The sequence below is a fragment of the Mesoplodon mirus genome (assembly GCF_964341445.2).
Source record: "Mesoplodon mirus genome assembly, chromosome: 19".
NCBI classification, from domain to species: Eukaryota; Metazoa; Chordata; class Mammalia; order Artiodactyla; family Ziphiidae; genus Mesoplodon; species Mesoplodon mirus.
Genome location: NC_138995.1, coordinates 19,454,422 through 19,481,942, shown reverse-complemented (window position 1 = coordinate 19,481,942; position 27,521 = coordinate 19,454,422). Strand labels below are relative to the sequence as shown.

The 27,521-nt window shown below is 46.5% G+C and overlaps 1 protein-coding gene across 1 annotated transcript; it reads right to left on the bottom strand.

Moving 5' to 3' along the window:
• Positions 1 to 69: 69 nt before the first annotated feature.
• KCTD19 (potassium channel tetramerization domain containing 19) lies at positions 70 to 26,515 on the bottom strand (the record flags this gene model as incomplete). The annotated part of the gene is made up of 14 exons (XM_082607322.1): positions 26,228 to 26,515; positions 13,848 to 13,998; positions 12,856 to 13,047; positions 11,499 to 11,630; positions 9,429 to 9,639; positions 7,374 to 7,534; positions 5,999 to 6,102; positions 5,383 to 5,525; positions 5,105 to 5,188; positions 4,719 to 4,833; positions 3,698 to 4,325; positions 1,022 to 1,213; positions 690 to 844; positions 70 to 360 (listed from the first exon to the last, which is right to left on the bottom strand). Exons 1-14 carry the CDS (start codon positions 26,510 to 26,512, stop codon positions 70 to 72), a joined length of 2,844 nt encoding a protein of 947 aa, XP_082463448.1. The 5' UTR covers positions 26,513 to 26,515.
• Between the last annotated feature and the right edge of the window lie 1,006 nt (positions 26,516 to 27,521).

Below are 27,521 nucleotides of genomic sequence, written 5' to 3'. Positions count from 1 at the left end.
AGGGTTGTTAGTGATGGAGGCTAAACTGTTAACATGGGAGGAAAACTACAAAAACCAGTGGCCTGAATACTACTTTTTGACCACTCTAGACAGGTTAATTTCATCCATTGTTCCTCCTTCCCTGGGACCAGAGACTAGAGGTCTAGTTGCCTGTCTTGCCTTCTGGGCAGCACTGGACTGGCCCTCGTGCAGCAAGACAGTGTCCATCTGAGGCATCTGGAGGGTCGCCATTCCCAGTGGGGTGCAGGTGGCCCTCACCTCCACCCAGCTGTACAGATGTTCCTGGGTGTACTGGTCATCCTTGAAGCCAGTGATGGCCAGCAAGTCCACCACAAACTGCTTGGGGCTGATGTTCAGGGTCTGCCAGAAGAGGCCACAGTCAGGTCTGGGGGCAGCAGTGTGACACACATTTGCTCCCAGCCCCTCAGAGTGGGATGCAGAGCAGGGGCTTCCCTGGGCCTGCAGGAGCCACAGAGTTCAGAGGATACTATCACTTCAAACTGCCTCTTGGCCAAGGCTTGGCCCAGATGCTGCTGCCCTGTCTCCCTGTCCCTGCCCTTCTGCCCCTGACCTCTTTCCCTTATTCCCCTGACCCCATATCTTGGCTTGCTTCCTCTTGCCTTGCCTACTTACTGTGGAGGCAAGGGGACAGTGGAGAAGGAACAGGGCCTGAGGCTTATCACACGTACCCACAGCCGGTTGGCCAGGGAGACCACCTTGGCTGTGATGGCTTTGGGGTCCTTTTGCCTGATGGAATCCAGAATGATGTCAGTCAGGAAGCAGTGACATTTCTGCGCGTAAAACATCTCTTCCCAGGACAGAGAGAAACTCAGGAAAGTTACCTCTGTGGAGGAGAGAGTGGATGTGGCCACATCTGCCACGGCTAGAGCCTTAGAGCCAGCCCGGAGTAAGGGAGAGGTGTAGGGCTTCCAAGGGAGACTGTATCCCTGAAGTACCCTGGGTGGGGGCTCAGGCATCTCTGCGAGGAAGTGCAGGGCCAGGCATGGCTCCAGAGCCTTACCTCGGGGCTGGGGGCTGGCTGTGGGTGGCATGTGCCTGAGGTTGTCCATCTGTGTGGTATAGATGATGCTGTCCTCAAAGAACATGCAGGAGCCATCACTACCCACCACGGGGGGGTGGGTCACTTTGAGGATGACCCCTGTGCTGTCCACCTCACTGGCCTCAGGCAGAGACTGCTCAGGGGCAGGACTTGCTGTGAAAACATGGGGAGAGGGCTCTCCTTAAGCCACCTCAGAGCCCAAGCAGGGAGGAGACCTCTGGCAACAGACCAGTACAGTCAGTCACAAGCCTTTGCCTCCAGCTTCTCAGAAGTGGTACCCTGGGCTGGCAGAGGCATGTTCTGGCTCTCCTCTCTCCATTGCCCTTGAATCACTGCAAGCCAAATCCTGAATTTCAGAACTCCAAGGAACTTTCCAAATCCTCTGTTGAACTAGGACTGGTAGTAGAGCTGATGACAACCCAGCGAGGGACTGGAAATCTTTGTAAAATTATGAGAGGAGCTTTTGTGGGGAGTTGCTGATGCATGTCCATTCTGAAGAATATGTTTGAGGGACTTACCTGGTGGCACAGTGGTTAAGAATCTGCCTGCCGGGCCTCCCTGGTGGCGCAGTGGTTGAGAGTCCGCCTGCCGATGCAGGGGATACGGGTTCGTGCCCCGGTCTGGGAGGATCCCATATGCCGCGGAGCGGCTGGGCCCGTGAGCCATGGCCGCTGAGCCTGCGCGTCCGGAGCCTGTGCTCCGCAACGGGAGAGGCCACAACAGTGAGAGGCCCGCGTACGGAAAAAAAAAAAAAAAAAAAAAAAAAAAAAAAAAAAAAAAAAAAAAAAGAATCTGCCTGCCAATGCAGGGGACACAGGTTTGATCCCTGCTCCAGGAAGATCCCACGTGCCACAGAGCAACTAAGCCCACGTGCCACAACTACTGCTCCTGCACTCTAGAGCCCTCGAGCCACAACTACTGAAGCCCACGTGCCTAGAGCCTGTGCTCTGCAACAACAGAAGCCACCGCGATGAGAAGCCCACGCACTGCAACGAAGAGTAGCCCCCGCTCGCTACAACTAGAGAAAGCCCGTGCACAGCAACGAAGGCCCAACGCAGCCAAAAATAAATAAATAAAAAATAAATAAATTTATTAAAAAAAAAAAAGAATCCGCCTGCGCATGCAGGGGACATGGGTTCGATCCCTGTTCTGGGAATATCCCACGTGCCGCAGAGCAGCTAAGCCCGTGCGCCACAACTACTGAGCTTGTGCTCTAGAGCCCTCAAGCCACAACTACTGAGCCCGCGTGCTGCAACTCCTGAAGCCCACAGGCCTAGAGCCCATGCTCCACAACAAGAGAAGCCACCACAATGAGAAAGCCTGCGCACTGCAATTAAGAGTAGCCCCTGCTTGCTGCAACTAGAGAAAGCCCATGTGCAGCAACGAAGACCAGCGCAGCCAAAAATAAAACAAATTAATTTTTTAAAAAAAGAATATGCGGGCCTCCCTGGTGGCGCAGTGGTTGAGAGTCCGCCTGCCGATGCAGGGGATACGGGTTCGTGCCCCGGTCTGGGAGGATCCCATATGCCGCGGAGCGGCTGGGCCCGTGAGCCATGGCCGCTGGGCCTGCGCATCCGGAGCCTGTGCTCCGCAACGGGAGAGGCCACAACAGTGAGAGGCCCGCATACTGCAAAAAAAAAAAAAAAAAAAAAAAAAAAAAGAATATGCTTGAGAAACCAACTTGGGGCTCACAGGTGGGGCCCAAGAAGACCCCTCCAAGCAGGGCCCGAGCCACTAAGAGGGAAAATGACAGAATACTGTAGGAAGGACCTTGAAGGAGCAGAGGAAACAGTCCATCACAGCAGTTCTCAGCTCACTTCCCTGGGCTGCTCCACACTTCCCCACCACACACACACCTGTCTGTTCAGCCCGGTCCCCATATACCCTCCTGTCTTCTGGACTTCTCCCCTTGCATGTCCATCAGTACCTCACATGTAATGTGTCCTCTTCCCCAAGTCCTACTCCTTCTCTTGTCCTTCCTATCTCAGTAACCATCCACCCCCTTGCAATCACCCAAACTAGAAACCTTCCCCCTCCTTGGCCTGATACTTTCCTGCTTCTTCCAACTGCCTAACTTGTTTCATCTAGAATGATCTTGGCATTTCTAACATGTATCCTCCTGCTGCTGCATTTCCTCTGCCCTGGAACAAACTTTCTAAATGCACACCTGACTGCTTGCTTCGTTGTTTAGAATGCTTCAGTGGCTGTCCACTCCCCTTAGGATTAGAACAAACTGCTAGGTCCTGAACCTGGCCCACAAGACCTGTCCTGATTTCCTTATGTCTTCAGCCTTATCTCTTTATCACTTCATGTGAAGCCTGGTCTCCAGCTGCTAGACGCATGACTTGTGTTTCCTCAAGCACCCAAGGCTTCTCCTTCTTTCCCCTGCTGACTCCTCAGCCCCCAACCCTTCTCTGTGCTCCTGTCACTTCATAGGCACTTCCTCCCATATGCCTCAGGTAGTTTCTCAAGCCCCCAAGTCATGCCAGTGTGCCTGTCATTTCTGGGTCTTCTGCTTGGCATCAGTGAGTGCAGAGCTCTAGTCCCCCTTAATCACTGACTCGCTCTGTGGTCTTGGCCAAGGTTTGCCTTCTCTGTTGTAAATGAGAATTAGGTCAAGGATGGGACAGGACTCACCTCTCTCCTTTGGCCTCTGCTTGCCCCAGTCCTTCAAGGTGACAGCTCTTTTCATGGGGAAGTATGGCTTAAAGGTTGGCTCTGGCCCCTTGTCTTTGGTTCCAGCTCCAGCCCCTGCCTGTGGGCCTGGGTCCTTCTCTGAGGCTGTGTAATGGCCTTTCCAGGAAGCTGAGGTGCTGGGCTGGGAAACAGCCTCACTTCCTGAGGGGAGCTGCAGGGTGGCTTCCTCCAAGGAGCTGCTCCGGGGGCCTGGCAGTGGCTGGAATTCCCATTGTTTGCAATTGACCATGGCCCATTCCCTTACCAGGGAGATGAGTTTTTGCATGGGGGTGACAGGAGGGTCTTTGCTTTCAGATTTCTGTGTGAGGTTGACTGTGGTGCACTTCTTCTTGGGAGGACTCTCAGGGTGGGCCCCCCAGTGTCTAGGGTTGGCACATAGGCCAGGACAGTGTGAGTATGTGCTGGGATTACCCGCCCTCTTGGCACCTCGGCATAGGGACACCTGGATTGTCCGGAAGTACTGCTCAGCCTCCTCTATCTGGCTGGACCTGGCCAGGGTCCCCTTGGCCTTGTTCTGTGGAGTCCTGTCATTGCAGTCTTGGAACTCCGTAGGCATGCAAGCTGTGGTCTGGAGAGGGAGGGCACAGCAGCTCTGGGCATTTTGTGCTTCTACGTCAAAGCCTTACCCAAGATCTCATAAGCTGGGTCTCTAAGACTTCACTTGCTTACCCAGAACAATCCCATACCCCACATGGGTCTTACATTTGAGATTTGCTCAGTCTGAGTGGAGGTGGTACCAGCCCAGGGTCCTTTCACACGCCAAAGGGACATATCAACATCCCAGGCCACAGGCAGCCATTTCCTTGTGTCTCCCTCCAGGTTCAGAAACCAGTCACTGTGCCAGGAGCCATGTAGGCCCGGCTCTTTCATTTTGCCATAGCCCTCAGTAGCGGTCTGCCCCCTGAGCCCTGTGCTGGTGCTCTTTCAGGACAACACCAAACCAAAGAATGCTGGGACTTACTTCTTTGGCATCTCTACTGAACTCCACCAGTGACCCTGGCCCTTCTGTCACCACATGCAGCCTTCTGATGGGAAACACTTCTTCATTTCCAGATTCTTTCTCCTGGATCCATGACCTGCAGACTCCAAGAGGGTTTGGTTAGTAAGAAGAAGCTTCCACTAGTCCATCGACCAGGTCTGCCCTTTGGCTGGGAGTTTACTCTAGACAGCAGGGGAGAAGGGGCTTTAAAGGGTTTTGCTTAGGTCCCTGCCCAATCCTGGGCCTGCTCCACCCCCTTAACTCTAAGTAGAACAGGTCCTACTGGGAGGTGAGACTTAGGACAGGATTCCCAAGAGGAATATAAAGGTTCAAACTTTAGAACATGGTGTCAGGAGCAGTTTCCTTACTTGTATGCCTTACATTGGATAAGGGCTTCTGAGAGGGATGGGATGTGGTATTCCTCCACCTCCTGGCAGAGGAGGGGCCATTCCCTGCAAATGACAAGGAGATGTCGCACTGGGCATCTGGGGTGGGAGTGTGGATGGGGTTATAAGCCTCCAGAGCTGCTGCCTTGAACAGCAGTCCACATGTTGGAAATAATATAATCTCCCTGAAGGCTACAAACTCAAATTTCCATCTTGAAGAGGGATGGGGTTTCATTATATGATTTCCTTCCTTCACTCACTTAAATTCAGATGGTAAAAGTAGTTTTCCAAGTCTCAGGAAGTTGAGAATGTGTCGAAACATTTGGCCATCCCCGTGGATCAGCAGGGTCTGTCCATATGTGATCCAGTAAACTCTCTGAGGGTTGGACAGCAGTTCTGGATACTGCAAAGGGTTGGACACCAGACTCTTGTTAGTCTGTTAAAGGGCTATGTCCTTATTAAGGGGCAGGTCAGCCTTCTCTTCATTTTCCTAACCATTCTAGAGCAGAGGCTTTGGGATTTCCATCTCCCTATCTTGTTGGCCACAAGGAGCCATAATGAGGAGGAGAGCATCTAGGGAGAAGCACATCATCTCTGCTTCAAGTTTTGCTGGCTCCTAGAACACTCTCTTGAGGCATCTGGAACCTCACCCTATGTCCTGCTCAGTCCAGGCCCCTCAAACTGGCCTCATCCCTACCCAAACTCCTAAAAGCCTTCCCAGAATGCTGCTCATACAATAAAAGCACTTTGGGCCATGGAGCAGAGGGAAGGTCCTTGTTTTAATCAGGTGCTGAAGGCTGTGTATGGGTCAGGTGACAGGTTCTTCTCAGCCGCAGAAGCCAAAAGGAGAGGAGGGCAGCCTCAGGCCAGCAGTACCTTCAGCAGGGTCTGCAAGGTGGTTGCATACCAGTGGCTTCCAACATAAACTTTGACGATCTCTTGAGGGGAATACACAGTGATTTCTGCCGTCCACTCCTCATCTAAGGAAACCAATGAGAGGGAACACATCATGTGACCAGAAGGGAAATTAGGTAGGGCATTTTGTCCATTACATGTTAAGACACAATATCTTCATCAGTCATATTCTGTTGCCTAGTCTGAGAAGCAGCAGAAGTCCTTGACATCAACATTTTCTGCTCCTCAGGCCTTCCCTGTGGCACACCATATGGTTTCCTGGGTGTCAAAGTGGGTTTAGAACAGCAGCTTGGAGGGTCAGCTGGTGACTCTGCGTTGGGGGAGGGCCACCAACCCCAAGGGCACTGCTGTTCTTCCCCTGGCCCACCTCTCCCAAGAAAGCTTGGCTGATGTACCTTGCTAACTGCTTCTGGTTTCTGGCTGGGTGTGTAATTTTCCACATGGCCACTCAGACTGGAGCTAGGAGTCCCTCTGTATGTTTGTGCTTATGGTTTGGCAAATATCATAGAGCCAGCCAGCCTCTCATCAAATCACTGTCACTTCTACAGAGACCAAGCCTCGGGGCTTTATTCTGGGAAGATGAACTCATGACCCTTTTCCTGGGGTGACTAGATTTAGGCTTTGTTCTGTATTAAGAACCAGTTTCTAATGAGCTTTGTAATGAATGAAGGGTATATAAATAGATGATATAACCAAGAGGTATATAATTAGATTGTGAACCTCATGAAGATAGAAACTGGGTCTGTTTTGCTCTCTTCTGTACCTCTAGTGTTATCTACTGTCCTGGTATATGGTAGGTGCTCAAATAAGTACTGAATGTTGCTGAATGATAGTAATACAGCACGCATTGATCTAAAACACTTTTTGTTAGGAAACAGTTATAGGCAGCTGGTGAAACACCATTGACTTTAGACTCAGATTTAAATGCCAGCTTGACCACGATCTAGTAATATAAGCAAGTTACCTCCCTGAGCCTCTGCTTCTTTTGTTAAATGGACCCAGGGATCATTCTTCCCTGGATGGCTGCGAGGACCAAATGGGCATAGCATCGGCTCCCAGAGCCAGAGCAGGCATGCCCTTGGGGTCCCATGTGGCCCCCCAGCTGGGTCAGTCTGCACTGCTCAGCCTGGACTACTTGAGGCTACCTGTGGGCTTGGGGTGGGGAGGGGTCACCTAACATGAAAGTTTCCTTTTAGGCGAAACCCACAGATGTTAGTCTAGCTTTCCTTTTCTGTTCCATCTACAGTTCCTGGTTCTAGCCAGCCTTATCTTTCCTCTGTGATCCCCTAGACCCTCCTCTGATGTTGAATTCAAACTGAGAAGCTTCTTTATTTACTGAGCACATCCATGGGTGCCAGAGTCCTCGGCTCCAGATGAGTCTTCAGAGCCACTTTCATTGGCTCATAGGTGATGTCCCTCTTGTCCAGGAAGGCACAGAGCTCGTACACCTCAGAAATGGTCTCAGTCAGGGGCAGCCAGCAAGTCCCCAGCCAGTTCCTGCCCAGAGGAAAGGCCTGTCACAGAGAGCCTCAGCACTGCACCCCAAGGGAGTCCAGCCTGTCAACCTTCCATGTCTAGAATGTCTTGCCTTTACACTAACTCAAGCCTGTGGCCACTAACATCATTTCCTTAACTAGTTTCTGGTGATGTCTCATAGGGGGGTATACTTGGACACATAGGCTCACCCTTTTGGAGCTGAGCTTGACCTATTTCAGCAAAGCCCTTTAAATTGACTAATTGCAAGCCCCCAAGCCCTGTCTCACGTTCCAGAATCCAGGCCAGGGCCCAGTCACTCCATTTTTGCCCCCATAAATATCTGCCCAAGACATTTCAGTCACTATGTGGCAGCCTGTCACGGTTTGGGAGATTACTGATACCTTGTATGCCCAGGAAACCCCCCACCTCCAAAGGCACTTGTCTTTGCCCTCTGTGCCCCGTGACATCAGGGGTGGGACATCTCCGGGAGAGATGGATGGTGTGGGCCACGAATGACAGTTCTGGGGTAAGACAGTATTTGGTGTTGGCTGACCCTCCCCAGGTGCTCAGGAAAACCCACTTCTATCTTTAGTGTTGGTACCAGTGTACTCTGTGAGCCTAAGAGAGTTGCTCTACTCTGAACCTGTTTACCTTTCTATAAAACAGGATTGGGGGCTTCCCTGGTGGCGCAGTGGTTGAGAATCTGCCTGCCAATGCAGGGGACACGGGTTCGAGCCCTGGTCTGGGAAGATCTCACATGCCGCGGAGCAACTAGGCCCATGAGCCACAACTACTGAGCCTGTGCGTCTGGAGCCTGTGCTCCGCAACAAGAAAGGCCGCGACAGTGAGGGGCCCGCGCACTGCGATGAAGAGTGGCCCCTGCTTGCCGCAACTAGAGAAAGCCCTCGCACAGAAACGAAGACCCAACACAGCCAAAAATAAAAAAATATATAAAAATAAAGTAATTAATTAAAAAGAAAAAAGACCTAAGAAGAAATACATGGCAAATATCTAAAAAAAACAGGATTAGGGGCTTCCCTGGTGGTGCAGTGGTTAAGAATCCACCTGCCAATGCAAGGGACACGGGTTCGAGCCCTGGTCCGGGAAGATCCCACATGTCGCGGAGCAACAAAGCCCATGCATCACAACTACTGAGCCTGTGCTCTAGAGCCCGCGAGCCACAACTACTGAAGCTCGTGCACCACAACTACTGAAGCCCGCGTGCGTAGAGCAGGTGCTCCACAACAAGAGAAGCCACCACAATGAGAAGCCCATGTACTGCAACGAAGAGTAGCCCCCTCTCACCACAACTAGAGAAAGCCCGCGCACAGCAGTGAAGACCCAGCGCAGCCATAAATAAATAAATAAATAAATAAACAAATTAATTAAATTAATTTAAAAAACAGGATTAGAATCCATGCCCCTGCACTAATGGGAACAGTCTGAGCTCATCCTGCAAGGCAGAGGCCAGGTATCACCTCCTCCAGGAAGCCTGCCTTGCCTTGCTTCTTGGGGGGGCTCACCCCTGGCTCTGACTTTCTGTGTGTCAGTGAGCCTCCCAAGGGTTGTGGGGAGGGCCTTTGAAGGAGGGGGACTATCCAGCACCCTAACTGTTGTGATTGGCCTGGTCACCTCAGACCTAGCATAGGGCTAGAACCAGAGAAATGGATTACAGAGGATGGAAATATGACAGTGTGAGACCTTTGAACCTTGGGAACCTTATACCTTGGCACCAGGCCTCTCCTTTGAGGCCCAAATTTGGTGGTGCTGGTGTGGGTAGTAGGAGTGGCTAAAATGATCAGTTTGTCCCCAAGGACACTATCTCTGGCTCATGGGCAGGGCCCCAGGTTGGTTCCTCGAGAAAGGTAAAGCTCAGCCTGAGTGGGACCAAGCTGTGCTCTGAGGAGGGCCTTACTTAACGTGCTGGAAGAGGACCCCGTTCCCAGTGATGTACAGTCTACTTCCATCCAGAGTGCTCTCGATGCGGAGCTGTCCCAGTGCGGAGTCTGGGTACTTGACAAGCAGACCCAGGGCCATCATGTACAGTGGCTTCACAGACTCTAGGCCTGCTGCACGGCCCCCCTTCCCAGGGCTTGGAGGAGGACAGGAGGTCCGGGAACAGCCACCTGTGCCAGAGAGAAAGGGGTGACTCCTAGATCCCTCATGGTCATAACTGTATTGGAAGCTTTGGGTCTTGCTTCCTACTGCTGCCTTAAATCAGTAACTAAAGAGACTTTGAGGGAGCTTATTTCCTTGCACAGCCAAATGTGGATCTGCTCGAAATCAGTATAGTTTTTCTTATATTCAGTCAGGTTTAGAGGTCAAAACTATTTGTTGAGAGGCGGGGTGGGTATGGGGGGGTAGATTAATTAGCTGTATCATTAACATTTGAATTTCAGAATAACAGCCATCTGGCCCCAGCCTCTGCGGGAATTTCCCTTAGTTCCAAGCTCTGCTCTAATTATCCATGGGTAAAGAATGACAACCATAGCATAGAACCTAATGTGCATTACAGGCTTCCCGGATTCACAGTCCCTATCACTCTTGGGCAGAATTTTCCCCAAGGACACACTGTGTAGTGTTACTTTCAGGTTGGATATTTGTATTACGGGCTCATGGGTGAAACCTTGTTCTCCTGCAGTGGGCACAATGCACCGTCTACAGGACCCTGTTCCAGTGGCAACAGTGGGCCAGTGGCAAGCTGCCAGGTGATCTTCATGGGTCATCTCCAACCCTACAAGAGGGGTAGTACTCTCCTCTTATCACAGATGAGGAAACTGTCCTGAGAGGCCAGTTAAGAACCTTGCCCCAGATAGCAAAGCTAGGTGGGGCAGAGGTGAGATTTGAGAGCGCCTCTACCTCCAAGGCGACGAGAGCTGTTTCCCTTACTTATGGTGCTTTATAAAAAGACAGAAAACATGCTTTGTGTTTGGGGGCTGCTTTATGGCTTACAGAGCCTGTCCACAGGCATGCTTCCCTTCCAACTTCACACAGCTCTTGTGCAGCATGCACCGCTCTATTCATCTCTCTGATCCATGTTCTCTGAAGGAACAGAAGTCTTTGGGGGAGAGGTTTGAACTTACACCCTTTGAAGTGGGTTGTAAGATCCCAAGACAGGCTCCTGAGACCTGCAGCAGGATGCCACTATCCCCAAATAGGATAGGACTCCACTTGCCCGGGGAGGAGTCTGGGAGAGCTGGCCTAAAAGTAGGGAAAGTCTGATTCCCAAGGAATAAATATCTGGTGACACACAGGCCAAACTTCACATGTGCAAGACAGTTCTATATATTCTCAGAATGCCAGCTGAGGCCACACTAAGGTAGCTAGCTCCTGCAACATGCACAGTAGCTTCCATAGACATGCAGGATTTGGGAAACGGGATGGTTAAAGGCAAATAAAAAATACGAGGAGCAAATTGGAATGAGATTGGGCCGGGAACTTGAAGGACTGGACCAGGGTCAGAAAGTGTCAGGAGCAGGCAGAAACAGGCACAGCAGCCAGGGATTTGAAGTAGGGGGGACAAAGGAACTGGGGTGTGTGTGGGATAACTGAAGTCCTATGGGGAATTTCCCACGCCCTCCAGCTATGCCTGGAAGAGGAGGGATGGGAGTGGCAGGTAGGGGTTAGTTACAAGTTCCCAGTTGCTTGACACATCCACAAGGAGGGCAGACCTCCCCTGACCTTGGGAAGCCAGGCCTCAGGCCCAACTTCCCTCCCCTCGACACTCTGGCCTGGTTTCCCCACCCAGGCTGGGCTGAACTACCTACAGGTCAGTGGCAAGACTGACCAGACAGAGGGCACACTGGGTTTCAGACTGAAATTTCTCTTCTCAGATTCTAAGTCAGCCAAAACACCCACTTCTCTCACCACCACCCAAAGCCCAGAGTGGTTGCGGGAGGGAAGATGTTTGTTTTTGGCTTTTCTGGCTAAAGCCCAGACTGCCCCAGGATGTCAAGGGGAGGGCAAGGTTCCCCTGGTGACATACCCGTGTTCATTCGGTACAACCTCACAGCTTCACTGAGCTCAGGGATTTCCAGAATTTCCACTTCTGCTTCTAACACATCTATGTTGGAGAAATTATCTGGTAGTAAAATCTTCTGTGAGCGGAGAAAATTCACTTGAAAAACAAAGGGAAACAAAATGGGTTAACAAGGTTATTTCTGATCTAATTGTAGGTCCAGGTTTTGGCAGGTTTTTGGTGCTACAACTTATCCTAGGTGCTCCTTATTCCAAAACAATTTCTAAACATACCTGGTTAGATTAGCTTTCAGTCTGTGGTTTTCAAGGTCAAAAACCCCAAATTACTTTGTTTTCCTGTGTCTAAGTCCGTGGGTGTGGCTTTCCATGGCCTGGCCTGGGGCTCCCAAGCCAGGCCTTCCTGGTGAGCACACACTGGCCCTGAGACTTACCCTGTGAGTCTTGACCCAAGAGCAGGTCATTCCAAAAGAGGGAGTTGTCTTGCCGCTTAGAGAGGAAGGGCCTGGCCGAGCCTGGGCTGGCAGGTGGCTCTTGCAGTTTGTCCCTGCCTGGACTGCAGTGTGGGAGGCAGAGATGGAGCCAATGCTACTGTCCTGTGTGAATCAACTTGGAGATTCAGAAGCACATTATAGACAACTTTCCAGGTGACTGTGACTATGAAAGGCTGGGGTTCCAGGCATTTGGTCCCCAGTACAATTTGGGTGTTTCCTGCCCTATTCATATAGGCAGCAGCAGCATCTTGGAATCAGTTCAGTTCACACCCCACCAGAGCCTGTCCTGGTGGAGGAAGGAGGCTCTCTTCTGTCCAGGCTTGAAGATCTCATCCCTCCTTAGGCCACTAGCTCAGGTGGACAATTCTACAATGATTCTGAGGAACCTTTCACCATCCACCCTTTTATCCTGAGTTTAGTGGAAGTGAGAGGAGGAAGGGACCATCCTTTGCAACAACCCTATTCCCTCATTTTATGGTGAGAGGAACTGAGGTCTAGAGCCCAGTTGGATACATAAAGGCAGAGAGAGAAGTAGTTTGGAGTCCAGCTCAGGGTCTTGCCCTTTACACCAACTCTTGTGGCCCGTGACACCACTGCAGCTAGTTTCCAGTGCCCCTTTACACCCAGGCCGTTCCAAAATGAACAGGGAATAAAATAGCCCTGAGGCTAGTGGGAGTCTAATGCTGGGAATCCATTTGCTTCCAGGAAGGCTCTGTCATGCTTCCACCAGTTCTGCCCAGGGAAGCTCCTGAGGCCCTAAGCCCCAAGCTGGGCCTCCAAGGGGTGTGGGGTTAGGAGGGGTGGATGGGTCCTATCAGCCTGCTGCCACCCCCTCCCCTCCCCCTCCCCCAACTCCCCGGATAGAGCAATCACCAATGAAGCGGAACTCGCTGCACTCGCACTCAATGAGGGCCACGGTCTTAGCCAGCCACAGCAGATTGTCTTCAGTTACCAGGCTTGGATACTTGGCCACTAGGTCTAGGGGCAGGAAGCAGTAGTGCACTTCCTCTTCTGTGTCTAACAGTGGTGTATCCATAAGTCCCAAAGGTGCCTTATCATGTAGGCCTGGAGGAGAACATGCAGAGGGGCGTCACCACCTCCCAGAGGCCAGGGCTCTCAGAAGTGGGCAGGGCTCTCACTGACCCAGGGGCCCCAGAGGAAGCTGAAGAGATCACCCCAGAGACAGTCCCTGCCAGATACCTCCTTCTTCTCACTCACTCTCTTCAGATGTAACCCTAGGTTTGGCAGAAGTGTGGTGGGGAGCAGGGCATGGAAATCTAGTTTTTCTGCAGTGAAGGGCAATGGGACATGTGAAAGTTTGGCTTATATACTCAGTCATTAAATTCATACTGGTTACCTATTTGTTTCTTTTTAATTGATCAAACCAACCACAGATAAAATAGATGACCTACAGATAAAATAGATCCTTTTGACTCTCCCGAAAGCTCAAAACCCATCAATAATTATGAATGGCTATTCTGGAGTCCCAGGTAGGTCGATCTATGCTGCAAGGCGCCCACCAGACAGTGATCATTTGGAGACATTCCTTGTGTGGTGGCTAGAGGTGACTTGAAAGTATGGTGGAGTGCCCTGACCAATAGGACAGGGTGGAATGCAGCCCAGCCTTGCCCAAGTGAAACCAGCATGCAGGGGAATGAACATGGAGAAGGATGTTTAGTTCCAGTGAGTAAGAAGTCATGGAGAGGGCATGTGGCAGGTACAAGCTCAAAGGAGATGACAGGAAGGTAGAGGAATCATCCAGAACTAGTTCAGAAATCAGGGCACTCTCTGGATTGAAGCCACTTCTGTTAGAGTGAGAAGAGAAGCTGGTCTGGGCTTCAGAAAAGGTCAGCCTGTGGTTATACCTGTGAAGGCTGGGCTTTTTACAGGAAATTCTGAGGGTTTGCTGATACACTTCCATGTTTGCCAGTAGTTCAGAGATGCTCTCTCAGCAACAGGTATGTCTGCAGGCCTCACACGTAGATGGTGTTTCCCTTCCTTCAGATTATCTAGAGTCTGTGAGATAAAGAAGATTATTGCTTTGAAAATTTTAAACCAAGTAACTATCTACCAATTCTAGGGTAAAATACCAGGAAAAATAGTTTGTGACTTACTTTGGTAAAGTGTTTTGAAATAGTCACTCACAAAAATGTAAAAGTGTATGTCTATAAGATGATATGCTGATATTCAAAATATCAATGACTATTTCTTTTCTGATTTTGAAATAATTTTTTCTGGATTATAATTTTATGTTGATTGATAGAAATTTATCTTATGCAATCTTAAGAGTAATTTATATTTAATAATTAAAAACCTGGTGGCGCAGTGGTTGGGAATCCGCCTGTCGATGCAGGGGACATGGGTTCGTGCCCCAGTCTGGGAATATCCCACATGCCGCAGAGCGGCTGGGCCCGTGAGCCATGGCCGCTGAGCCTTCGCGCCTGGAGCCTGTGCTCCGCAACGGGAGAGGCCACAGCAGTGAGAGGCCCGTGTACCGCAAAAAAAAAAAAAACTTGAGATTTTCTGCTATCATTTCTCCTCAGGAGTTCAGAAACCCTTTTGACCTGTTCTAATTGTGATCTGCTTATTGTTTGTGCTCATCCTAATCCTGGAATGTGATTTATTTAAATGGGGAAATGGAGGTGGCACTGAGCATCACACTTTTCAAAGCACTTTTACCTACATTTGCTCCTTTACCCTGACACAGCTCTGTGAGATAGATGTGGTGTTTGCATTCCCACTTTGCTGATGAGACAGTTGCAGTCAAAGGATTGTGAGTTGCCCAAGCAGTCTTCCAAGTCCAGCTTCTCCACTTGAAGGAGCAGGTGACCAGGGGTGGCCTGAGGCTGGAATGGAGCACCCCAGCTAGGATGGGCTGTACCCCAGGGTAGAGTCTTCATGCTACCCACATTCAGGGAGCTACCCTCCCTAAAAAGTCCTGCACAGGGCACAGATTACCATAACATCAAGCCCATTTTTTCTGTCCCTTCCTTAGAAGAAAATAGTATTTTCCCAAGAAATTTTTGGAAATAGCTGGAAAAGTAGTCCTCTAAAGGCACCACATGACCAGTTCTTTATCTAAGAGCCTCAGAATGGACGGAACACCTCAGATGCAGTATGAAACTAATAAAAGAACCTGCTTACCTACACTGGTGAAGCTCTTGTGAAGCTGCTCAAGGGAATCCTGAGCTTTGAGAAAAGCCCTCTGGTGGCCATGGCTATAAACTGCACCCTCATAACTGCTTAAGGTCTGTAAAAGGAGAGGACCGGAGCGGGTAATCTTCCCCACTTTGGGTGGCTGATGGATTTGTGGAAGGACTGGACAATGGCAGGGTCATGGGGAGTGCTTTCCTGGAGGCACTGACAATGGAGGAGAACAGTGCATGCACGAAACAGCAGAAGTGAGTCTGTCATTCATTCATTTGAGAAATACTTGTACAACACCAGGGCCACAGTCAGATACTGTGCCTGGATCCAACAGTTTACATACACTGAGATAAGAGGCAGCATCAGTTATGAAGTTTCAGGACCTCCAGGAACTCTGGGATTTCTTTCAACAGCATTAGAAGGGGACCCAAGCTTTCTTGTCCCTCTTTGCTCAAGACTGCACACGACTTTAGCTTCTATGTCAAACTGTAGCCGTTCTCAGGAGGAAAATCAGTGAGAGGTTGATTTCTGTATGAGGTAATAGTTGGTCTTGGGCAAAGAGGAATAAAAATGAGGTGCCAGCAAGGTTACTGAGAGGCTGGAACAGATTCTGTATCAGTGGGTGGGCAGGATTATTGAGTTAAGGTGAGGGATAATAGCCTGGCAGTATTTGTGCTGTGAGGCAAAGAAAGGAAAATGGTGATTGTGCACAGAAGGGACAGGACAGGGTCGGGGGGACAGTAGGTAAGGATATATGCTCAGCCACCTGCTTCTCTGCCTTGAATATGGCTTTGTTTAAGGTGTATGGAGGTTGAGGGAGTGTGTGAGGTGAATTTAGAGCAGTAAACAAGAGCCGGAGAGTAAAGAGCTCTGTCAGCTGGGATGAGGAGTCTATCCCCTGGTTAAGAGAAGCCATTGAAGGATTCAAAGCAGGGACTGTGATTTGAATGATATTCACACCATCTCCACCCAGTCAGCCAGCAAGTCCTAGGACTCCATCTTCTGCTTTTGGCACCACCCCTTCTCTCCTCTCCCTTCCCCCAGTCCTGGTCTCCTTGTCCCCAGGCCCTCTCCACTCAATGATCTTTCAAACAGGAAAATGAGTCCAAACAACTCCCCATCCTAAAAATCTTCAGTGCTCCCCATTACCTATGGGATCAAGTCCAAATTCTTCTTAGTAGTGCACGTAAGCTCCTTCACAATCAAGGACCAGGAGCAGGGTATACACAAGCAATACAAGGGCCTTGAACTCAGACAGACTGGGGTTTCAATCTTGACTCTGTCACTTAAGAGCTAACATTTACTGCTCAGGCACTTTTAAACTGAATCCTGCTAATGTCCCCCCACTCACAAAGTAGGCTCTAGTACTATCACTCTCTTTTAGCAAATAGGAAACAAGATCCAGGAAGAGAAAGAGTACTCAGTGCCCCAAGTAAGTGGAGATGCTAGGACTGGAACTCAGGACGCTAGAGCCTGTGCTCTTAACCACTTTTCTTAACCAGCTGCCTCCCATTTGTCACTTAACCTCTGCAAACCTCAGGCTCCTCCCATGCAAAGTGGAGACAGTAAAATCTGGAAGATGTTGTAAGGATTAAAGGAAATATTAATTTCCTTCCTTTTAGTGGTCAAATCTCAAACTACCTTTCCAGCTTCATCTGCCACCATTCTTTCTGTCTCCACCCCATCATCTGTGACATTAACTGCATAAAACTCCAAAGACACACAATGTTCAGTGATATCTCCTCAACTTTATGTATGCTGTTCCCTCTTCCCAGAATACCTCTCTCCTCCCTTCCCTGCCTGAAGAGCCTGGAGCCTCCCCCAGCCAGAGTGGTTCATCCTCCCCCTCTGTTCCCACAGGCCCCTGCAAACTTTTCTATCTCAGCCTCTGGCTTGGTTTCAGGCCTGTCCGTCCCCCTCTACCGAGGCTCCTGGAAAAAGGACTGGATTGATGCATCCCCAGCTTCTAGTCTAGAGCCTAGTATGTAGTAAGTGCTCAGAACCGCTGTGTTGAATGAAAGAATGCATAAAAATGGAGGGCTGGAGGGCTGAGTCCTCTGGAATGAAAAGCAAAATGAGACATGGGGGAGCCAAAAGGAGCTGGCAGAGAAGCAGACTGCACTCATAAAAACTGAGAAAGATGGTGGGAATCCAAAACCATAGGAAAAGCCAGTACAGGATTACAATGGGCAGAGACCAGAGAGTTCAGAGGACAGTGGAGGCAGCAATTCCAACTTGGGAGCTGGAGTCCAGAGGGAAGATCTAATGGGGTGAAGGACAGGGATGAAGGAGGAGATGGAGACAGGGTGACAGGAAGAAAGGGCTCAGCTTGGGTCTGATTGGTAATGGATTGAAAGACATTGGGTGAAGTAGCATGAAAAGGAAGTGAAACTAGGGAGAGCTTGCAAGAGACAGCATATCATTCCAAGCCTATCCTAAGCTAACCGAATCACAGGAACCTGAACCTGCCATTTACTTTATCTGCAGATTCAAATCCCGAGATTCTCAGTGGAAGAAACAATGGTGTCCTTGAACAACTCTAAATCAGCCACTAGGGAGGCGACATGTTGGGGGAGGGAAATCCCTACCTGGGAGAACAACCTGTTTGAGGATGGACTTAGATGCACTATTTGGAGGTGCTCTTTGGTACCTAGGTGTGTCCTTTGGGGTGGGTCAGTAATGAGAGTCCAACTAGCTTGAGAGATGTGCTAATTGAGGGAAGAATGATCTAATTTATAGAAATGAAATCTCCATTTCCTGCTACTTCCACTAATGTAAAGTGTAAGCAGTACCATTTTCCCCCCAAAAAGGTGTGTTTGACAAATCTTGAAAAGGAAAAAAAAAACCACACAAACAAGTAAATCTACAAAGATCGCAATTCCTGCCACTCAAGACATGCTGGAAGCATTAGGCCCAGGAGCTTCAACTAGGTTTTTTTCTAAACTTTCTCAGCCAATCCTCGCTCTGATTTCTAGAAATACAAGGCCTTCTTCTCATGGGAAGCCATTTGGGTGCTGTAAGAATCCATGGGAAGCATCCCTTAACCCCTTCAACATGCTTTGTTGGTCTCAATAACACCTACTTATTTATTTACTGCCTGCCAGTCTCCCCTAATAGATATAATCTCCAAGACCATGAGGACCCTGCCTGTTTTGTTCTCTGCTGTATTTGCAGCACCCACAATAGTGTCTGTGGGATCTCAATATATTTTTGTGGAATGAATGAATGAATGCATGAATGAGTGAAGAGCACTTCAGAGAGCCCATGCTTCCAGCTGTCCTTTGGCTTTGCTGACTGAAGTTGCCACAGAGCGTGTGGCTGGTCTTCTGAGGACTTCAATTCCCTTTTTTTCTGCCTGAATATTACTTCTAGTACTTTTACTCTTCATATATTATGACCCAGAAAGTTATTAGAGGGAGAATTTCTTTAGGGAAATATAGACCTGAATTCAAATGGCTACTTGCTAGCACAAGGATAACTGATGTTGCTTTTGGCCTAGATAATAGTGAAAAAATATGTCAATCAGAGGCAACATAAGACTGATGGCACAGGGGCGAGTGTGTGTGTGTGTGTGTGTGTGTGTGTGGTTGCCAAAAGATGGCTGACAAATGCCCTACTGGCAGAGCCTTGGGACTTAACGGAGGATTTCCAAAGCAGCAGCAGTGCTCAGCGATGCCTTATGCTCTGATGTGGGCTGTTGGAAGGAATGTGATGGTAAGAGAGCTTGGGGGAGATTGCAAATCTCCAACTGCTTTGTAAAGACAAGGAGGGCCAGCACCACTGGAAGGTCAAAGGAAGCAAGGCCGGTAGAACAAAAGGATATTCAGAACAGCTGCTATCAGCCAAACAAGACAAATAAGACACACCTATCAGCGGCTCAAACCTGCCCCTCCACTGCCAGCTCCAGCCCCCTCACCCTGAAGTAGATTCAGCCTTCACAGGTCATCTTGGGTATATCACTCAATGTTCTCTCAGCAGATATTTATTAAACACCTGTTACAGGCCCAGTACTGTGAGAGATGCTGGGAATGTGAACATGAAAAGAATACAAGCTAGTGAGGGAGAAAGACATATGAATACATGGTCTCAACAGAATTAGCACTGATCTGAGAGCAGGGAGGCAAAACTCTACCTGGAAATGTCAGGCTAGTCTTCCAGTGGGCCTCATTTAGGCTAAATCTTGAAGGGGAAGCATTCTAGAAAGAGGGAACAGCAAGTGAAAAGGTGTGGAGAGAAAGCATTTAGGGTGCTCAGTGACATGTCTGAACACTGAGGGGGGTGTGTGTGTGCGCGCATATGTGCATGCATATGTACCCATGCATGCATGTAGGTATGTATATGTGTTGGGATATGAGTCAGGACAAGCAGATGGGCTGTCCTGTGAGGAGCCCTGATGCCATGTCAAGGCATTTACACTTGAGCTATCCACTTACCCATATCCACAGATGAGCTACACTGTTGGGATAAATATCTGCTGTTTACATAATCTTCCTTTACAAGATCACAGTGGTAATCTGTCTTCACATCATGAGTAATAGGAAATGTGAGACTCGTCAGTGGTCTGTTTTCTTAAAAGCATCATTTGTGTGATCAACATAAAAACTCTCTGGCTCCCTTGAGCACAAGGAATGCAGGCGTTTTGGGGTTGCTTGCTGGTAGCCGAACATTCACAGGTGGAACGATTTAAGTTTCCAAACTTAGAAGTCCTCAGAAGGCAATGAAAAAGGAAATGCAAGCAGCATATACTGTCAACGTACTAAGTCCTCGGTGGACTTCAAGGGGGCAAGTGAAAGGGAATCAACAGTCTGCCATGAACCTTGAACCCTTGTGAGTTACCCTGAAGAAAAATTTCACACTCTGCAGTAGCAGCTATGACGCCCAACCAAGCTGATAGCATATGAGAGGCTTGGAGCAGCTTACATTTACACAAAGGGGACTCCCCAAATTACACAGAAGGTCCTAGGAAGCACTGTGACATTAGTGTACAGACCTGTAATGACTAGTTTATATCTCCCCTGTGAACAAGATATGACATTCCTAAGCATCCAGGCTCATGGATTTACATACCAACTTTGATGACTCCAAATTTATGTCTCTAGACCTGACTGCTTCCATGAATTCCACATCTATACATCTGGCTGCCTCCTCCCCATCACCACTTGGATGTTTAACAAGCACCATTTTCTTGCCTCTCAAACTTAATACATTCAAGTCCGAACTCCTGATTTTTCCTTCTGAGCCTGCACCTCAGAATACATCTTTCACCTGATTGCCCAGGATACAAACAGAGGAGTTATCCATTCTCTCTCACTCTACCTCCAATTCATCAGCAAATCCTATCAGTTCTGTCATCAAGACATATCCAGAATTTGAACATTTCTAAATCTACCATTACCACCTTAGGCCAAACCATCACTATCTTTCATTTGAATGCTTCAGGAGCCTCCTAACTTGTCTTCCTGCTCCTCCCTTGCCCCAGTAGAGTCTAGGCCAGGGGTCAACCAATTTTTTTCTGTAAAAGGCCAGATAGTAAATATTTTAGGCTTTGAGAATATAGTCCCTGTTGCAACTATTCAACTCTGTATTGTAGCTTGAGAACAGCTATAGGCCATATATAAACAAATAAGCTTGGCGTGTTCCAATAAAAGTTTGTTAATGAACACTGAAATTTGAATTTCATATAATTTTTATGTGCCACAAAATATTTTTCTTTTGATTTTTTTCAACCATCTAAAACTGTAAAAGCAATTCTTAGCTCACAGGTTGTACAAAAAAGGTAGTAGGCTGGATTTGTTCCATGGGATGTAAATAGTTTGCTGACCCCAGGTCTAATGTCAAGCCAGAAGTTAATGATGTTTTTATAGCTCTATTGAAATATATTTCATATTATATCTAATGTGAATAAATTTTATATTATATATAAATGATCAAATTTACTCACTTATACAATTCAATGATTTTAAGTATGTTTACAGAGTTGTGCAACCACCACCACAATCTATTTTAACATCATAAAAAGAAATCCTGTACCCATTTACAGTCCACTGCCTATTTTTGCTCACCCTATCCTTCTCACCCCATACCTTGGCCTTAGGAAACCACTAATCTACTTTCTGTCCCTATTAACTTTGTGTATTCTGCACATTTTATATAAATGTAATCATACAGTATATGGTCTTTTGTGTCTGACTTCTTTCACTTAGCATAACATTTCAAAGCTCATCTTTGTTGTTACGTGTATCAGTACTTCATTCCTTTTTATTGACAAATAATAATCCATTGTATGGACATATCATTTTGTTTGTCTGTTTATCAGCTGATGAACATACAGGTTGTTTCCACTTTTTGGCTATTATGAATAATGCTGCTATGAACATTTGTCTACAAGTATTTGTGTGGACATCCTGTAGGTTTTAATTTCTCTTGGGTATATACGTGGGAGTGGAACCGCTGGGTCATAATGATATATTTAACTTTTTGAGGAACTGCCAGACTCTTTTCCAAAGAGGTTGCACAAATTTACATTCCTATCAGCAGTGTATGAGGGTTCCAGTTTCTCCATATCTTTGCCAACACCTGTTACTGTCTTTTTGATGAGAGGCATTCTAGTGGATGTGAAGTGGTAACTCATCATGGTTTTGATTTGCATTTCTTTGATGGCTAATGATATTGAGCATTTTTCATGTGCTTATTGCCCATTTGTATATCTTCTTTGGAGAAATGTCTACTCAAATCCTTTGCTCATTTTTAAATTTGATTGTCTTTTTGTTGTTTAGTTGTAAGTGTTCTTTACATATTCTGGATACATGTCCCTTATCAGATATGTGATTTGCAAATATTTTGTTCCATTCTGTGTGTGGTCTTTTTACTTTCTTGATGGTGTCCTTTGAAGCACAAAATTTTAAAATTTTGATGAAATTCAAAATTCATCTATTTTTTCTTTTGTTGCTTGTGCTTTTGATGTTGTACCTGAGAAAACACTGCTTAACCCAAGGTCTAATGATCTTTTAAAATGTTAAATTTGATAATTTTACTTCTTTCTTTAAACATCTCCGAAAGGTACCTATAACATTTAGAATAGATCCTGTGTCTTCAGTGTCACCTGTGAGACCCTGCAAGATCTGGTCCATAGTCTCCTCTGACCTCATCTGTTTTTGGCGTCTCCCTACTTTTTTTTTTTTCCCACACCGAATGGCATGTGGAATCTTAGTTCCCCGGCCAGGGATTGAACCCACACTCCCTGCACTGGAAGCGCAGAGTCTTAACCACTAGACTGCCAGGGAAGTCCCAGAATCTCCTTACTTCTCATTGCACCTGACAATGGCTGCTGAGTCTGCCTCTTCCAAGTCACTCGTTTAACCTCAGGGCATTTGTGTTTGTCATTCCTTATGCCTCAAAGCTCTTTCCCAGACATCTGCATGACTTGTCCCTTTTTCATTCGGTCTTCTGCTCAAATGTTGCCTTGTCAATGAGGCCAGCCCTGACCACTCTTTCTAAAGGAGTAGCTGGCCTCAGTCACTTGCTATCTCCTTACCACATACTACACATCAGTACATTACAAAACAAGCAGATTAGATGTAAATGCTTTATTCTTTCAACTAAATTCCAGTACTATGAGGGCAGTGACTGATAGAATAAAAACTATACATACAAAAAGAAAATCATACAAACACATTCTGAAACCCCAAGAAGTTCTAGAATACAGAAATGCCATCCTCCTTCACTATTACACAGGAAACACTGCTCTATTCTTCATAGCACACACCTCTATCTGACCTTGTACGACTGTATGGTTTATTCCTGTATCTCCAGTGCTTGGCCTGTGATTGGTGCTCAATACACAATAAATGTTACACTTAGAATCAAGACAATAATAGGTATTGAGCGTGCCCTTTGAAGACCAAAGCTACAGGCCAGGGGGAGGTGGGGTGGGCAGGTGGACGGGGCTGGGGGACGGGAGAGATAAAGGGTAGGGATGTGAGGGGATGAGGAAGGGTAGAGAGCAGAGCAGCATTGTGAGCTCAGGCACCTGTCCTCCAGAAGCTTCCCATCTCATTCTACTTGTTGGCTCCTATATGGCTTTCCAACAAAGTTTACTATATTAGAGATAATCCTGTGTAGGATATGCCTCCTGTTGCATGCATGGGAACTTTAGTTAGTGGGAGGCAAAGTCCCATTTTCATTGCTAGGGGCTAAATCTGAAGGACTCTACAGTGAGCAGCACTAACAGGTTAGAACAATTTAGATATGTGTTGTCCAATATGATAGCCATTAGCCATATATGGCTATTGAGTACTTGAAATGTGATAGTCTGAATCTGAGATGTGCTTTAAGTGTAAAATACACATCAGATTTTGAAGACTTAGTACATAAAAAGAATGTAAAATATATTAATTTTAAAATATTGATTACATATTGAAATGACAGTATTTAAATATACTGGGTTAAATAAAATATATTATTAAAATTAATTTCACTTGGTTTTTTTTTAATGTGGCTACTAGAAAAATTTAAATTACACACGTGGCTCACATATGTGGTTTATATTATATATATATATATATTTTTTTTTTTTCTTTTTGCGGTATGCGGGCCTCTCACTGTTGTGGCCTCTCCCGTTGCGGAGCACAGGCTCCGGATGCGCAGGCCCAGCGGCCATGGCTCACGGGCCCAGCCGCTCCGCGGCATATGGGATCCTCCCAGACCGGGGCACGAACCCGTATCCCCTGCATCGGCAGGCGGACTCTCAACCACTGCGCCACCAGGGAGGCCCTATATTATATTTTTATTGGATCATCCTATGTTTTCCTTAAAGCCCATAGGAATAATGCCTGGTAACCACAGTGCTTTCAATAAATACTGGCTGAATGCATTAAGGTGGGCTGCCTGAGAAGGGTTTTTAGACTAGAACTGGCAAACTCCATTTTCTCCAAGCAAAATGTTTGTACATTTAGGCAAGAACCTGAGTATGTGGACAGGCCTTAGGAGTGGGGAAAGTGATGGAAACGAGTGAGGCTGTTGATTTGCTTGAGATTGCTGTTGATTCTCCAGCTATATTTACACCCTGCTTCAATGAATAAATACTACTTCAGCTGGGCCGGCCTAAATGTTTATTTAGAGCACCATTTCCAAAACATAAGCACTTGTTTTTTGGTCTGTTTTAGGGAGGCAGATCCATATGATTCCTCAAATACTACTGCTCACACAACTTGGAACTTTGGAATTGGACCAATTCATTGGCTTCTGAGTTGTTACCTCCCATTTAGAAGTTGCTTCCCAAATATATTTTGTTTCAATTTGGGAAGTAAGGACATCAAAGGAATTAAAGGGCTAATAAACTGTATAATAGGCTTGTGCTCTTTAAAATGGTTCTTCAAAAAATTGCCTTGATCTCTTTGATTTTCTGCAAGTGACTCCCTCGTTTTCCCTACAAAATGGTGCTTTGGTATAGAATCATTAGCAATCTTGGGAATTCCCTGGCAGTCCAGTGGTAAGGACTCCGCGTTTCCACTGCCAGGGGCCCAGGTTTGATCCCTGGTTGGGGAACAAGCCGCGTGGTGCAACCCCCTCCGCCGCCAAAAAAAAAAAAATCAGCAGGCATCTTGACATTCCAGGCTGTTTAAGTGATTTGGAAGCCAATTGTAAGCAATTCTAGTACTCAGTTCCTGGGATAGTTGAAAAAATTTTTATTTCGGGTGGGTAACTTTAAAAAAAATAAAAAGAAAAGAATATACAACAACTTGCACTGGAGTATGTTAAGGATTTTGATTTCCAAATGTATAATACCTTTTAAGAGAAAACACTGATTTTGTAAACAGTGTCCATGAAAACATGCATTATGAAATGTTCTCATTCCCATATGACCCAGATATGCATGGTCTACCTCAGTTCTCTTCTTTGAGGTGTTGGAGAGGCATAGTTCATAGTGCACTGAGCTGCACTGTGGCTTGTCAGTCAGTGCTCATGAAGACAGAATAAACAACACCTTGTCCAGACAGTAGGATTAACATGGAGCATGGCCAATGGTCCTTCCCAGTCATAATATTTAGTTCTTCCAGGTTAAAAAAAATATAATTGTTCAAAAACTAAGAATAAACTAATTAAGATAAACCACAGAAATGATTTCTGTAGTCTGGAGAAAAATTAGGAAAGAAGGTAATGTTCTTCAGTGATACTATGATGGTTTAAAAGTAAAGGTATTTAAAGCTCTTACACCGAGAAAAGAAGTCTTGGAAAACAGAGAAGTGAAGACAAATGAAAGATTCTGCAGTTTGGAGGACGTTTTACTTTGCTGTAAGTGAACATTGTGTACCTAACAGGCACAGTGAGAAGTGATGTCCTTTTATTTATTTATTTTTAATTAATTAATTAATTAATTTTTGGCTGCATTGGGTCTTCATTGCTGCACACGGGCTTTCTCTAGTTGTGGCGAGTGGGCTTCTCATTGTGGTGGCTTCTCTTGTTCTGAAGCACGGGCTCTAGGTGCATGGGCTTCAGTAGTTGTGGCACATGGGCTCAGTAGTTGTGGCACGTGGGCTCAGTAGTTGTGGCTCTCGGGCTCTAGAGCGCAGGCTCCGTAGTTGTGGCGCATGGGCTTAGTTGCTCTGCAGCATGTGGGATCTTCCCGGAACAGGGATCGAACCCATGTCCCCTGCATTGGCAGGAGGATTCTTAACCACTGGGCCACCAGGGAAGTCCCAAGAAGTAATGTTCTTGACAAATCTTTTAGATTTTAAATCTCAGACACAGTGTATGTAGCAAATCCTACAATTTCTAGTGTTTCCACCTCTTAAAATTCAACCACAAAAGAAAGAAGAAGCTTAAGCTAGGATTTCCAAGAGTCAAGAACACCCTTTCAGGCCGTGGAAAGTCCTATCCTGGGTCTGTGGTGGCTGCTGGCATAGATAAGGCAGAGTCAGGATGAAATCCTTTATTCAGAACATGCGTTTCTAGTGTACCGTTTATTACCTTATCTCACTCATCACACTTCCTCATTAAGAGGATCATCTCAGCAATGAATATATAAAAGGACACAACATTTTAGTGACGTAAGACCTATGTTACTTATCACCACTCCTGGAAGACAAGAGTATCTTACCTGCAGCAAAGGCATCAGCTGCAAACACAGTGCTTGCTCGTAGAGCAAGTTCAGTTCTGCACAACTGGAGAAGGAGAGTTTGGAGGTGTAGAGGTAATAGTGCACATGCCTGAATGTGGAACCATCTCTGTCAATGAACAGCCTCTGGCTTTCCGAAGAGGTCAACGCTGAAGCCTCCTTCCATAACAGGGAGTCTGGGAACTGAGCGAGTTTGCTTCTGGGAACTGAGAAATGCCAACCCCCGACGTTGAAATGAAACAAATCCTCTGCTGACTCATGAGGCATACCAGGCTCCTCCTAAAGGGAAAATGAAAAGAGATCTATGCAATAAAAGGAAATAAAGAGCATCCATATTGGAAAGGAAGAAGTAAAATTATTTCTATTTGTAGATTATGTGATCTTGCATAAAGAAAATCCTGAGGAATTCACTATTAAATTATTAGAAATGAGTTCAAGAAGGTTGAAGGGTACAGATCAATATAAAAAATCAACTGTATTTTTATACACTAGCAATGAACAACACAAAAATGAAATTAAGAAAACAATTCCATTCACAATAGTATCAAAAAGAACAAAGTAATTAGGAATAAATTTAACAAAAGAAGTGCAATACTTGTACTCTGAAAACATCAAAACATAGTTGAAAGAAATTTAAAACACCTAAATAAATGGAAAAACATCCCATGTTCACGGATCAGAAGACAATATTGTTATGGTAGCAATACTCTTCAAATTGATCTATTGTACAATTGAACACAATCCCTATGAAAATTCCACCTGCTTTTTTTTCTTTTGCAAAAATTGACAAGCTGATGTTAAAATTCATATGGAAATACAAGGAACCCAGAATAATCAAAACAATCTTGAAAAAGGAGAATGAAATTTGAGGATTCACACTTCACACTTTCAAAACATACTACAAAAACAAACAAACCCAAAAACGTACTACAGTAATCTACAGTAATCAAGATGGTGTGCTACTGCATAAGGACAGACATTTGAATAACTGAAACGGAATTAAGAGTCTAGAAATAAACCATTACATTTATGGTTAATTAATTTTGACAACAGAGCCAAGAAAAGACAATGGGTAAAGAAGAGCCTTTTCAAAAAATGGTGCTGGGACAACTGGACATCCACATGCAAAAAAAAAAAAAAAAAAAAAGTTGGATTCCTACCTCACACCATACAAAAAATTAACACCAAATGGATCATAAACCTAAAAATAAGAGCTAAAGATATAAAACCCTTAGAAGAAAACAAAATCTTCATGACCTTGGATTATGCAATGCCT